The following is a 14,122-nucleotide window of genomic DNA, read 5'->3' on the forward strand; positions in this document are numbered from 1 at the left end:
CCTGGACTCCTCTGACTCAATGAGTGTGTGTGTGCGCGAGTGTTTTATAAGTGTGTAATATTACAAAGAAGGGAACGTTCTGATAGCAAATGTGAATATTTAACCTGCAGTTTCATTACCCAGGCCTGTTATTTCAGTGTCAAGTATCCCCCCCCCGAAGGGTCAAAGCTTTGTTATGAATTAGCCTTGCGTTGGGTTTACACCTTCAGACTAATAGATCTCTAATCTCTATTGATTCACGGCCAGTATCCAGACTATAACCAGATTATGCAAAGCAGGATCCATCCTGCGTTTGTGTATTCGATACTCAGTTGTGATTTCTACCTAACTATGGGGCTTTAACTGTTTGATGACACAGTCCTGTGGGTTTCCATTAAGGGCTTCTACAGATCTAAAACCAGAAAGAGCGGCGGATTCATGTGTTCTCAATTATAGAGGCAACTGACAAATTAAAAGCCCCTCAAAGCGCTTAAAAGTTGTCCAAAACAGTTTTTTTTTTTTTTTTGCAATCACTACAAATCTAAACATCAAGATTATCCAAAACCCAAATGTTCACAGCATAATAGACTCATCACCAGTGAGCGACTCCTCTTGGGTGTCCTTTGATTTGACAGCGATGAGTCCTGTTGGACATAATTACCATTTAAGACCTGGCACAGGCAGGGGGGAAGCGGGACTCTGATCTTGGCAGAAGCTGGCCTGGAGAACAAGTCAATATTTGTCCCTGCTGACAGGGGATGGCAGTTAGAGCGAGAGAAAGAGAGGGCGGGGTGGGGGTACCGCAGATGCTGCAACGTGCAGAGTTTCAAAACAAAACAAACAAAAAAAAAAAACACAGACTGGGGCAGAGAGGTGAGAAAGCTGCGCAAGAAACACATTGTGCTCCACAACTCTAGAAGTCTCAGCATGTGCGAAGCAGAGAAAACGTGAAGCCTCAGGATTGATTGTGTCTCGGCGGTGGGTCAGATCGTGTGTTACTCCTACTCCGTTTTGGTATAGAGTGGAGCAGATTTGATCTCTAGGTAGACCACAGGAGGTTACAGTGATGGATGCAGGAGCTGCAGCATATTTATCACGTACATGTAAAGAATGCAGACCGCTCCGACACGCACTTCTTCTGAGTCCCATCAGACACCTCTTACTCCAACAAATGGAAGTTAGTAATAAGAATCCAGCTTGCATACTGAATATTCATACCACAAAAAAAAACAACCCCCCCTCCCCACAAATCATCTGATATCTGAATATAAATGTAGATGCAAGCAAAGCGAAATAGGGAGGGCTTAGTCATGCATGTTGAACTGGTCAGACATGTTGAGATGACCCGGCCTGACAGCTTGTCTGATGCAGTTAGCAAACAAGTTCGCCTTGGGAAAATCCACTCAAAACGCCAGCTGACCAAAGCACCAGGGGTCCTCGGGGGACAACGGCGCCACAGAAACCACTATTGCGTTGGGTTGCAGAGTTCATCTAAATGTTGTCTGCGCCCGTTTGCGCCCCGGGGGTCTGTTCCTGTTATGTGTGCCAGCAGATTGGATTGGTTTGTGTTCATTTTCCTACAGAAATTCTGCCGGTCCATGGCTGTTATTACTATTTCATTTCTAAATTCAAGTTAAATAACAGTTTTAGCCTTTTGCATGCAATAAATAACACATGTCACATTTACTTTACGCTACCTTGAGTTACACACATGAAGGGATATTCAAAAGGTTTTGAAGTGAGACTCTTTTTCTGTCTTTTTCGGTTTATTTTCAGAATAAAAATAAAGCAAAATACATGGCAGTATGACTCCAACTTTGCTAATTTGAGTGGAAACGCCCAAAACATTCTGTTGTAAGATTGTAAGAAGTTAATATCTCACTTTGGGTAGATAACTTGTTTTTGGTGTCTTCATTTAGTCTAACTCCAGACTATTTGATCCTTTCCAAGACGACAACATATTACTCTTGATAGGAAATAGAAGAGATATAAAAGAATCTCAACTTAAAAATCTTAGACTATCACTTTAATGGTTGCAAGACTAGAAGCAGAATGTCTTCCTTTTGAAACCTTTTCTAAACAAACTTCAATAATTTACCTAATTTACTATTCTGATGTCTTTTTCATTTAGTTCACTTGTTGCTATATAGATAAAACTTCTTCTTCTTTGTGAAATAGAATAAGACACTCTCGAGCTCAAGACAAGACACAACAAAACCCTTTAAATGTCGGGTTTCCAGTCACGCTGTCGACAAGTTAATAAATATAACTTGTCTATTTTCCCTTAATTTCACCGTCAGTCGGTGTCTCCAAAGTGCAGAAGAAATGAATCAGCCCTCACAGGTGCCTGCTCAAATATCAGAGTGTGAGCTCAGTGTGAGCTGCCACACCAAGACGGGGCATCTGAACCAAAACACGACGGCTGTCCTTCCCTCAGATCTCCCTGCTGTTCCATCCCACCCAAGCAGCAACAAATGCACCCCAAAGTTACCGTATGCGTCTTAGCATGAACACGTAGACAGAGACCCGACACACTCCTTGGACTGTCAACGCCAACTTTCTGTAGCATTCATCCACCTGTTGCCCAAAGATGACACACACAGAATATAAATGAACACATGAACATTCTTCTTCTTCTCTTTTTGCCTCTGCCTGCCCGCCATACCTGTGAATCTGATGCTTCCGCTGGAGCAGAGAGGAGCTCCCGGAGGAAGGACGCTGCACAGATCCTTATATTCATTCTGTAGCAACGTAAACAGAGGCATCTCAATCAAAAATGTTCCCAAAATCCTTTTTTTCTATGAACTAGAATTGTTTTGTTTTTATTTCAGGAAACAGAGCTTACATGGAAAAAGTGGCAAAGCTATTATATCACAGTTTGACTACATTGTTTTAAATAATAAATGTGAGGGCGGCAGTGATGTCATGTAAAATTATTTGCAGTCGAAGGGAAAACATTAAAAATGCCAAATCAGTCAAAGCTGATTGGTCAAAATGTTTTCACAAATATATAAAAGGTTCGTCCTACAACATATTTGGTACATCTGTCTTAGTTTAGCCTGGGTATCCCTATTTCTTATACATTAAATTAACTGTATTTTGTCACCATTAATGCCATGGCTCGACATCTCAGAAACTCTGGGTAAACATGTCAGATTTCATGGAAATCCCCCAGCTTTTACGCTCACAAAGAAGCTGACAGCACAGTGATGTCAAAATGTACACAGGATTAAGGCTTACATTGTGCTGGTAATACAGAGCCATACTGTTTAATGACATGAGGTGTCTGAGTCTAAGCATGACCCCGGCTCCAGTCTAGACAGCAGAGGCTCTGATCGACCAAAACAAGTCCATCCACCCCGACACAGAAACCTGAAAAAGTTAGATTTTTCCATAACTTCCTCCACCCCTCAATAACGTCACGTTTCAGTCCCCACAGATGTTTCTAACTGTCTTTTTTCTGTTATTTATCTAACATAGGCAGGTCTCCCAAAGTATAGCAATCACAATTCCATCCATTATTGTCAAAACATAAAATAACAATTTAAACGTGCTTTGCTTTCTGCAAATTTAAAACTTGTCCTCTTTGAAATGATGCTGTTGTCTCAGCCTAGATATAAATATATATTAGAGAACAAAAAAGGGAAGATAGACCTCAAATCTTCACACTCTTTCTCACATTACAACCACAAATTTCAACTTAGCTTCTTGGGATGTTATGTCTCTAGGTTTTCAAAACTGTTTTCCAAATAAAAATCTAAAAAAAATAAAAATAAATAATAATAATAATAAAAAGTGGTGTCCATTTGTCTTCAGCCTCTTTTATTTAGCACCTTTAGCTGCAACGTTTCTTCTAGTTTTAATCTTCCAGAGACAATTTCTTTTTTTACCCTTCTTCTTCTTCACAAAACCCACCAATTTGACTGGAGAGCATCTATGTCCACATATGTTCCAAGTATTGTCAGAAAGTCAGGTCAGAACTTTGACTATACCATTAAGACATACAAATATGCTCTGAGCGCTACACTGTGGCATTGCAGCTCCAGCTGCAGGTTGAACCTCCATGCTAATCTAAAGTTGAATGCTGGTGCAAACATGTTTACTGCCAGTCTATCCACCTTCTCAACAACTCTCATCATCCATCCATGCAGAAGAAAAGCGTCCCCTCAGTATTTTTATTTTTTTTTCCTGTTGTGGTGTGCAATGATTGGTTTTGGTCAAACATTATTAAGCACTATACATCTAGGTATAGAAGAAATTTGGTCTTCTGGTCTCATATGATCAAAGCATTTTCTTCCACATGCTTGCTGAGTCCCCATCATGGTTTGTGGTAAACTGCTGTTGGTGTAAAGAAGGCTGAATAAAAATGCAATCAGCACTTTTTAGATTATTAGTTGCAAAAAATGTAAAACCCATTTATCAATTCCCCCTCCATTGAAGCGTCATGCATAAAATCCCAATAAAAACACTTTTCTGGATTGCAGTGTGGCAAAACGTGAAAACGTTTAAGCCTTCCGGATAGCTCTGCAAAGTGCAACAATCCCTCTGAAGTATGTGATTCTCGTGCTAAAAACAAAAACATTCCCACTCTCAGTTATCTGCATATCTGTTTCCCTCAGCTGGACATGTAGACTGCTGTTCCTGCAGAACCTGGAAAAAAAATACTTAGATTACCTCAAATCTTATCAAAAAAGAACTTTCACATTCGCCAGGAAAACGTGCTTAATCATAACCTCACACAAGCTGTTAGAAAGCTGCCATACACACTCTGTGGTCTCCCTTTCCAGCCCCCTCCCACACCAGCCCTCATATGATGACTGTAAATTGTAACCATGTTAGGGATATCCATGAAATCAGCTTGTCTCTGTAATCTGTCTGCTTCAACCTGGAAGTGGCCCCTTGGTGTAATTGTGCAGACCTTGAGAAAAATAGCCTGTGCATGAGCTGAGGGGGGTTTAATGCTGATGCCCGTTATCTTCTGATCCATCCATCCATTGAGATTAGACTTAATTCACCAGTGAATATTTCCAGGAGAGGCCAGTGTCTCCCTGCCTCCTCCATACTAATGATTCCTGCTGCTGCTGGACATCGTTAGGCGGGAGACGCTGCTTCCGTGAACGGCTTGGCTTGGCCAGACCTGAATGTGCAGCAGGAGCCCTCACCGCCCCCTATTCCGGATACGGTGGTTCGGGGAGGCCTCGCCGTTCCTCAGACACAAAGGTCCTCTTCACAGCCTTCTCTATCCCGTCCATTGTGAGAGACCGGCTTTGAGGCTCTCGGCTCCTGAGCCCGCCTCGGAGAGTAAATGCATCTCCTGTCACTGGGCTGGTCCCAGTGCCAGTTCAGCTGCTGGAAGCGCTCAGGTGTTCAGTTCACAACAAAAACAAGTTTACACTTCCACAAAAACAGAGAGAGAGAGATAAACAAAAGTATTGTCCTTGTTTTTGTTTGTCAGACAGCTTTCGTCATGACTATGTTGAGTAAGAACTATCAAGTTGTTTTCACTTCGCGTTATTTACATTTAACCAGTCGATTTCAGGAAGGCAGCTTATTATGAGCTGCTGTTATCTCGTGGGCCACTAGGGAGCAGCAACACGCTGCAAAAAATCACCAAAAAAAGAGGAACACCCTCCTCTGACTATACACCAGTATTGGAGTCTTGTATTGTGGTTTACATTACATATTTTGCTCATCTGAAAACAAGAAAACATTCCTCTATAAAGGAATAGGGGAAAAAATGACAAAACGCAGGAAACAATCAAACCTTGTCACAGACTTTAAGAGATCCTCTTACTGCTGATCCTCTTGCTTTCGAGAAACTGTTCACACACCCTTCAAATTGTTTCACATTTTCCCACTTTGCAACCACAAAAGTCAACGTGTTACATTGAGATCTTGTGCGATGGACCAACAAGTAGTAGTTGCGTACCTGTGATGTGGAAGGAAAAATATTAATTTTTCCTTATTTAATATTAATATTTAATATTAAATAGTTTTCCCCAAATAGGCAATGCTTTGCAGAACCATTAACTCTAACCTCAAGGTTATTTGAGCTATCTGTCAAATATAGACATATCGGGAGATCCACATTTTTGCCTATGAATGGGAAAGTACAGGATGAGGTCTGTGAATATGATGAGGCCACCACTGTGTTTCACTGTCTTTGCTACTTTTGATGGTGTCTCTTAGGGTGATGTGAAGTCTTAGTTTTCCTGCACATGTGGTGTTTTGCATAAAACCCAAAAAAGCTACGTTTTGGTCTCATCTGACTAGCGTACCACAAGTTTGCTGCATTCTCTTGCACTTTGAATGTATTGTGTCAATCTATCACATATAAAGTCAAAAAGTAAATTGAGCTTTTAGGTTGCAGTGTGACAAAGACAGGAAAAGGGCAATGTTGCTCTTCGTCATTTCAGTGACTCTAAACCACACCAAACGATGTGCTGATCAGACTGTCATTTTGTGACATTTCATTATTGATGTATTCAGTTAATACTATTAATATGATAATTTGTTAAGCGCTTAGAGATGCAAACACTGATCTCCAATTGTTCCACAGTGGAATGATAATTCCAATTCTTATTCTGAAGATCACGTTGAAAGATTCCAAGAAAGTCTGGCTGCTTGGAAGAAAAGTATACTGAAATAAATTAATTACAGTGTGTAGTGATCATTTAAACTAAGAATAGCTTCTCTTATGTCTGATTCTAAGGTGAAGAATCAGACATATTCTTCCTTCCATCCAGAGGATGGGATTCCTTGTGCACAAATTAATTACTACTGCCATCTGCCGGTCAAATTGTATATTTACCACAACAGAATTAATTGCTAAATGACCATGTTTTCTTTGTGAAGGGATTATTTAATGATTACAGGAATCCACATGTTACTAAAGAAGGCTGGTATCTGTTACAATAACAAGCAACACACCGAGTCAATCAAATTATTCCTTCTTACATTCAAAACTTGTTTGGCACAGTAAATATTTTTAATAAGAAAAATTATGGAACAGCAATGACATTATTAAAACTGGGTGTTTCTCCTAAAGAGAAAGGACAGAAACTGGTCAGAGATGCAGGATTTTCTAACACTGGTTGTGCTAAACATGTGACAACAGTTTCCTGTATTCCACAAATATCTGAAGTTGTGTATTTGTGTGATGGGTTGCTGATCCGTTCAGAAAAAAAAGCATTAAGTTGCAGTATGTTCTCTCATTTTTTCACAAAGTTAAATTACACTATAAAAGTACATTGGCTGTAATAAAATAAACTGGAAATGTCTTAAATTTTTCCAAGACAATTTATTATAAACATATTCTCGGTTACAATGTTTCAATCCCAAAAACATGAAACTAATCAACATAATTCAAATATAAGGGCTTCAGCCTTGATTTGTGTGCGTCTCTCCTCGTGTCTCATGAGGCGTAGAGTTGTCTCCCAAGCAAAGTCAGTTTCCTGTCTTACATTTCACCTGAACGGACTTCCTGCGCTGACGTGGGAGCGGCTGAGCCGGGGGCAGAGGACTGCGGCCCTGGTAGGACTTGTTCCCCGACAGCGACAGCACATGATCTCTCACCAGTGAACTTTGACCCTTCGGGGAGCTTTTTGATTTGCCGTGTGAGCCACTGATGATGGGAGCAGACGTCTTGGGAATGAGGGTGGTGGACTGGGTCCTGGTCAGCACCTTTCCTCGCCTGGAAGCCAGCGATGGCGCTGCAGAGGCCCTCTGTTTTGTCCTGGCGTCAGCGCCCTCTTGCTGCGGTTTGGAGCCTGTCGGCTGGAGACCGCCAGGTGGACCGCTTGTCATCTTACACTCCAGGTCTTTCAGGGTCTGATCTGTGTAGGCCTGCATTTCATTATGTACTGCAGATACCTGAACTTTGAACTCCTCTCTGAGAAGCTTCTTACTAGCTTCCAGCTTTTCCTCAAACATTTTACTCAACATCTCCAACCTTAAATCTATTTCGTCTTTGCAGTCAATTTTTACAGCTTCAGCTTCTTTTTCTTCCTCTGCATCAACACCATTGCCACCAGACTGGCCGTTTGTCTGCTCACTCGCTGTTTCTATGTCTTTGATTTTTGACACCAGCTCCAGTATGCTGCTCTTTGGGGCTTTCAACCCCCCCTGCGATCTGATCTGGTTACGCACCTGCTCAAAAACAGACATCATCTTCGCTTGTGCACCTTTTTCCGTTACGCCGCTCCCTTCCGCACCTTCCTCCCCAGCGGCGCCGTCCTGTTGTTCAGCCTTTGAAGTACCTGTTTCTGGAACCGTCTCTGACGCTGCATCGCTCATTTTTACTTCTAGTCAGCTTTCGGTGAGATTCAGCGACGAGATGAGAAATGCAACCATGGGAAGAACATAACAGACCTGGGTGCATCTCCTCAGAGAGTCTGAAAACCACAGGGATTATGGCCCAGAGGGAAATATAACGTAGTTCAGAACAACATTACAACCAAATTAATAGCTATTTTTTTCATTAAAAAAACAGAAACAATCCTTAAAGAATAGAAAAAACCTCTTTGTAAAGAAGCATGTTAATGTTTGATGCACTTTCCAATCATTCGCATGAAATTATCCCACAGCTGAAATTGCATAAGGCATGTAATTATTTTATCTAGAAGGCTGCGTTCTTGCGTCTGGATGCGTGTAGCTGTCTCTAATGACAACAGTGAGTTGCCTGGCAACAGCATCAATAACAAACTCCTTCAGGGACAGTAACACTTGAGGGGGAAAACCTCGACTTCTTAGAAATGATTAATAAGCTGCTGCTGCTGCTGCTGGAACACAAAAGAAACAAATCTGCTGTTTGTGCAAATTAATCTTTAATCAACCGGCTGCACTTGAAAAATTGAAGAAAATCCCTATAAACAGAGGAAAATATTATAAAATTAACTTTGGAAGGTATTAAATATAATACAATGCTTTAATTAAATTACATTTTTAAGAGATTTTTTACTTAATTTTAATCCGAGTTTGCTTGAATGCACTAAAATGCAGTTATCCTGTCCTGAAAACTGGCTGCAAATCAATAGGAATTTGTCTTCCATTGGTTTTGAATTGGGGATGTTTTTGAAGAAATTACATAAAATCATCATCTTTAAAATTTCTCAGAAAGAAAATAACAGTTTCAGCATTAAAACCATACAATTAAATTTAACTGCATGCGACCCAAACAGTGACGCTGCAGATATGCAAGTGGCTATGACTTCAAAATTTAGCATCCACATAAAAAATATATACTTTTTAACTGCATGTGTATTGACAGTTTAAGTCAAATCAACCTCAGTTTCATGCAGACAGCTCACAGTTGATGCTGACAGCATTCGTGCTTTTATGATTAGTTTACCGACACCAGTGTATTTTTTCCGGACGATGGATTTCGTGGGAATGGGGAGCATTTCAAGGCACGCTCAGCCTCACCCCCAGAGAGCCAATGGGAGCCCAGGATGCGTGAACCTCCTCTTGCCACTAAACACTAACATATGGGACTCAAATTACTCTAGAAAAATCACGCTGTAATCCTAAACCTGTGGACAATGACTGTATCTGTGCAGATTAAATTAGATAGTCATTTAATAAAGCGTCACAACACCTGATATACTGCGTTTTAAGGCAAGACAAAGAGACGCTATTGATTGCTGGGGGAAAAAACATAGATATTGACTTTAGATTGATATTAAAAGTGATGTGATATTTACTATAAGCATCAAAGTAAGTATTACTGCTCTTGGAGGGAATGAAGAGACTGGGAAGTCCAACCAGTCTACTCAAATATTGTCCAAGTGATCATTGTATAACAGCAAACGTAGTTCTCTGTCCTCCACCAATACCAGCTCCTTATTGGTGGGAGTGTGTTCAAAAACGTCTTGCTCGCCTTTTAAATTCAGGCGTTCGCTGCAGGTCTCATTCTGGCAGCCGGGTCAGATCAACGCAGACAAGATGGTAAGTTTATAATTTCTTAAACTTTATGGGTCTCATTTACTGTGAACCATCACAAACAGTGAAATATATGTTATATTTGTCTGTTTATTCTTGTTTTAGCTGTTTGTATCTAAATTTTAACAATATTTCTTCTTTTTGCAACAGACAACATACACAGACAAAGGCGAAAAGGTAATTAACCAGCTAATTTGTGTTGTACTGAATATAGATTTTTTTCATTATTTTTATTATTTATCTGTCACTGGACAAACAAAGATAAAACCGGATTTTAATGCAATTTATATTTTAAGATGTGTTTCTATTGGACTTGGGTAATAATGAATGTAATTTAGGGTTACAAAGAAGTACTCCATTAAAAAGCCCCTTTTTTCCCTAATTTTCTTCTGTCTCCAGCATGAGCACGGCAAGTTCATCTGCTTCGATCATCTAACATTCTGGGTTGGAAATGCAAAGCAGGTAATTTATCTCATAAATCCTCACGTTTGTGTTACATACATATTGCTGTCAGCTCTTTTCAGGGGTAAAACAAACAGCTTTTTTATTACCACCACATACTGATTTCCCCCAAACTGCAAGGGAAACGGTCACCGGAAGATGGAGCTATAACACACAAATTCAAACTCAGCTCGTTTCGCAATCCTGCCAAATTTGAGGTATTCCATCACAACGGGATGCAATAATCATTGTCGCCAACAGGCTGCGTCGTATTACTGCAACAAGCTCGGATTTGAGCCGCTGGCTTACCGAGGCCTGGAGACTGGCAGCCGTGACGTGGCGTCCCACGCAGTGAAACAAGAGAAGGTGAGGAGAACCTGGAGGAACGTCACACTGCACCACAAAAATAAATAAATAAAAAATGAAAATCAATAAATGTTTGATGGATAATTGCAGGAGTATTAATGATTTCACCACAATTAATGAATTTATTTTGATCCACTCACAAATCTGTCCTAAGAATAAACTGGTTGGGATTATTAACCCAGCAGCAGCTTTGTCAGGAGGACTTTAGCACATTCTGTTTTGTAGATCTGCACAGAAAAGATGAAGGTGAAGTCAGATTAAGGAATTGCTTTTATCTCGTTTCTGTTGTCTCCGTTTCACAGATCATTTATGTCTTCTCGTCTGCTCTGAATCCTGGTAACAAAGGTAAAGCACTGATTAAGAATCGTGACATTTTTTTAAGTCCAGGATTGTCCTTGTTAAATGTTACTGGTGTATGCAAATCAAATAACGTTTCAAGATGTTCTTGAGAGAGAAAACTAAAGATGGTTTAAAACATTAAATATTTCTTATTCAATTCAAAACTCAGTGCTTTTCTAGGCTCAAATTTATACTTGTTTGTTGTTGTTTTTTTGCTGCAGTTTTTATAACATCTTGGACATTTGAGAAAAAATATTAATCTGAAGAATTTCAAATAATAATTGGGTTTTACGTTCCAGTAATTATGAAACAGGAATCTTAAAACTGACTTCTGACTTTCAATTCGTTGTAGAGCTGATTTATTTTAAGCTCCATACGGCCTGGTCTTGTTAACTAAATGTGGATTTGTTATAGCAGGGTTTGCAAATAATAGAATTTTGGCTTAAATCCTGTTATTTAAATTTTTAAAAAAGTTTTAGTGATCTGGTTTGTATTTTATCCTGTTTTAGTTTGTCCATATTTATTCACACCATAAAAACTTGACTTTTCAAGAATGTGTAGAAACTCTGAATATAAAGGCTGATCCTATGTGGCTAATAAAAGCGTCTTTTTCTCCAGAGATGGGGGATCATCTGGTGAAACATGGGGATGGAGTGAAAGACATTGCATTTACAGTGGAGGACTGTGACTTCCTGGTTCAGGTAAGGCAGCAGGTTTTGCTACCCTGATGTTTTTAAAATCTCTTTCAGGGTAAACATAAAAGATTTTAAGTCAAACACCTCAATCATGCATTTTTTTATTTTTTTTTTTTACAGAAAGCCAGTGAGCGAGGGGCAATTATTATCAAAGAGCCCCACACTCTGGAGGACAAGAACGGGAAAATCCGGCTGGCTGTGCTTCAAACGGTACGTTGAGCATTTTTTTATTCAAACCCGACATTTTAGTCATTATGATGCTTCCTGTAAGAAATAAATCATCTTTTAATTTTTGTGCTGCAGTATGGAGATACCACCCATACGTTTGTGGAGAGGAAAGGATACAAGGGATTGTTCCTGCCCGGTTTCCATCCCCCTCTGTTCAAAGACCCTTTACTACCCAAACTGTGAGTAGGCATCTTGCTTTAAAATATAACACACATCCCTGAATCAGAGCCAAAGATTGAATTTTTCTTCTGTTGCTTTGCAGACCGAGTGGAAAACTGGACTTCATCGATCACGTTGTGGGAAACCAATCAGATGATGAGATGGTTCCAATTGTAGAATGGTAGCGATTGGTCGCATCTTAATTTGTCAGAACTCGATGAGGTGGCGGTCTGCAGAAATCCACACTAGGGGAAGGGGCTTATGGGGGGAGATTACGCAACTCTCCTTTTCTGGCACGAACCAGGCATCTGGATGACTCTGCAGTTTTAAGAGGGGCTTCAGTGGTTCTTCACATATGGAACTGGTTTTTACCCCTATTATTCAGAAAAGGGCTGAAATGAGGCAGTTCTCTAAATGAGCAACCTCATTGGTTCATTCAAGTGACAAGCCTTAGTTTTTTCATGCATATTTCAGTAGAAAACAGAAGCTACGTATTTGAAATCATTTAACAGGGGAGGTAAAAGAGAACTGTGTCTGACGTTTTGTTATGTTGTGCAGTTGTATGAAGTTTGGATTTGCATTTCTATGGATCTCAGTCGTTGGTTGGTTCCTGGTCCAACAGGTATCAGAGGAACCTCCTCTTTCACCGCTTCTGGTCGGTGGACGACAAACAGCTCCAGACAGAATTCAGCGCCCTGCGCTCCATCGTAGTGGCGAACTACGAGGAGACGGTGAAGATGCCGATCAACGAGCCTGCTAAGGGGAAGAGAAAGTCTCAGATCCAGGCACGTGTAATGAAGTCGGCTCTGATTAAAAGCAAACAAACATGAATATGTGGATTTACAGTTCTTTCCTTTCAGGAATATGTGGAGTACTACGGAGGTCCAGGAGTGCAGCATATCGCCATGAACACGTCAGACATCATCACATCAGTAAGACCCTACAACTCTGAGTTGTAGGAAATCTATATTAGCCAGGAAGACTAACTATTAAATCCAATTTACTGTTAGATTCACAACCTGAAGGAGCGAGGGACGGAGTTTATGACAGTGCCAGACACTTACTACGATCAGCTGAGGGAGAAGCTGAAACATTCAAAGGTCAAAATCGCTGAGAACCTGGACGTCCTGCAGGTCAGACCTACACCTGAAGACAACTGGGTGACTTGTGTCTATGTTTAGACATGCTGAACAGATAAATTGTTCTTTCTAATCCTTTTATTTCCAGGAACTGAAAATCTTGGTGGACTATGATGACAAAGGTTATTTACTTCAGATCTTCACCAAGCCAGTTCAGGACCGTCCCACGGTTTTCCTGGAGGTCATTCAGAGACACAATCACCAGGTGAGGGATAACCCTGGGAAACTCATTACTTAGCCTACTGAGCACAGAAAATAATTATAAACTGTTCATTTTCCTCTCCAGGGCTTTGGTGCAGGAAATTTCAAGTCTCTTTTTGAAGCCATTGAGGCAGACCAGCGTGCTCGGGGAAATCTGACCATCCTGACACCAAATGGAGACACAAAGACCATGTGAAGCAACTCATTAATGGTTTTTGCATCTTAAAAAACCCAAGAATTATTCATAACAAATAGTACTGATCAAGTTCCCAGTGAGTTACTCCGTCCAGTCTCTGATAATAAAATGCACATTGAGCACCTGGGTAATTCTCAGGATCTTTATTTCTTTTTTTTTCTTTCTTATGCTTAATCACTTTTTGTAGGTCTTATCTATTTTGGCAGTACAGAAATTCCTACTTGGCAAATCTCCCAAATGTGTATTTTAAAAAAGAGAAAGTTAAAAGCCCTAATGTGGATTTTACGCCACAAAATATTTACAGGCTTGACTCAAACCATCAAGAAGAATATGCCGATGTTGTCCTTTTGGCACATCCATCCATCCATCCATTTTCTGTTCACCCTTGTCCCTAATGGGGTCGGGAGGGTTGCTGGTGCCCATCTCCAGCTACGTTCCGG

General features: G+C 40.4%; 1 protein-coding gene across 1 annotated transcript; it reads left to right on the forward strand.

Annotated features, from left to right (window-relative positions):
- The first annotated feature begins 9,354 nt into the window (after positions 1-9,354).
- Positions 9,355-13,813, forward strand: LOC114154464 (4-hydroxyphenylpyruvate dioxygenase-like). The gene is made up of 15 exons (XM_028033563.1): positions 9,355-9,432; positions 9,772-9,924; positions 10,069-10,095; positions 10,318-10,380; positions 10,621-10,725; positions 11,028-11,070; positions 11,683-11,765; positions 11,880-11,969; positions 12,063-12,166; positions 12,250-12,327; positions 12,769-12,931; positions 13,007-13,078; positions 13,157-13,279; positions 13,374-13,490; positions 13,572-13,813. The coding sequence occupies exons 1-15, from the start codon at positions 9,355-9,357 to the stop codon at positions 13,680-13,682; spliced, it is 1,410 nt and encodes a 469-aa protein (XP_027889364.1). The 3' UTR covers positions 13,683-13,813.
- Positions 13,814-14,122: the final 309 nt, after the last annotated feature.

This window comes from Xiphophorus couchianus, chromosome 12 (assembly GCF_001444195.1).
Source record: "Xiphophorus couchianus chromosome 12, X_couchianus-1.0, whole genome shotgun sequence".
In the NCBI taxonomy this organism is placed as follows: Eukaryota; Metazoa; Chordata; class Actinopteri; order Cyprinodontiformes; family Poeciliidae; genus Xiphophorus; species Xiphophorus couchianus.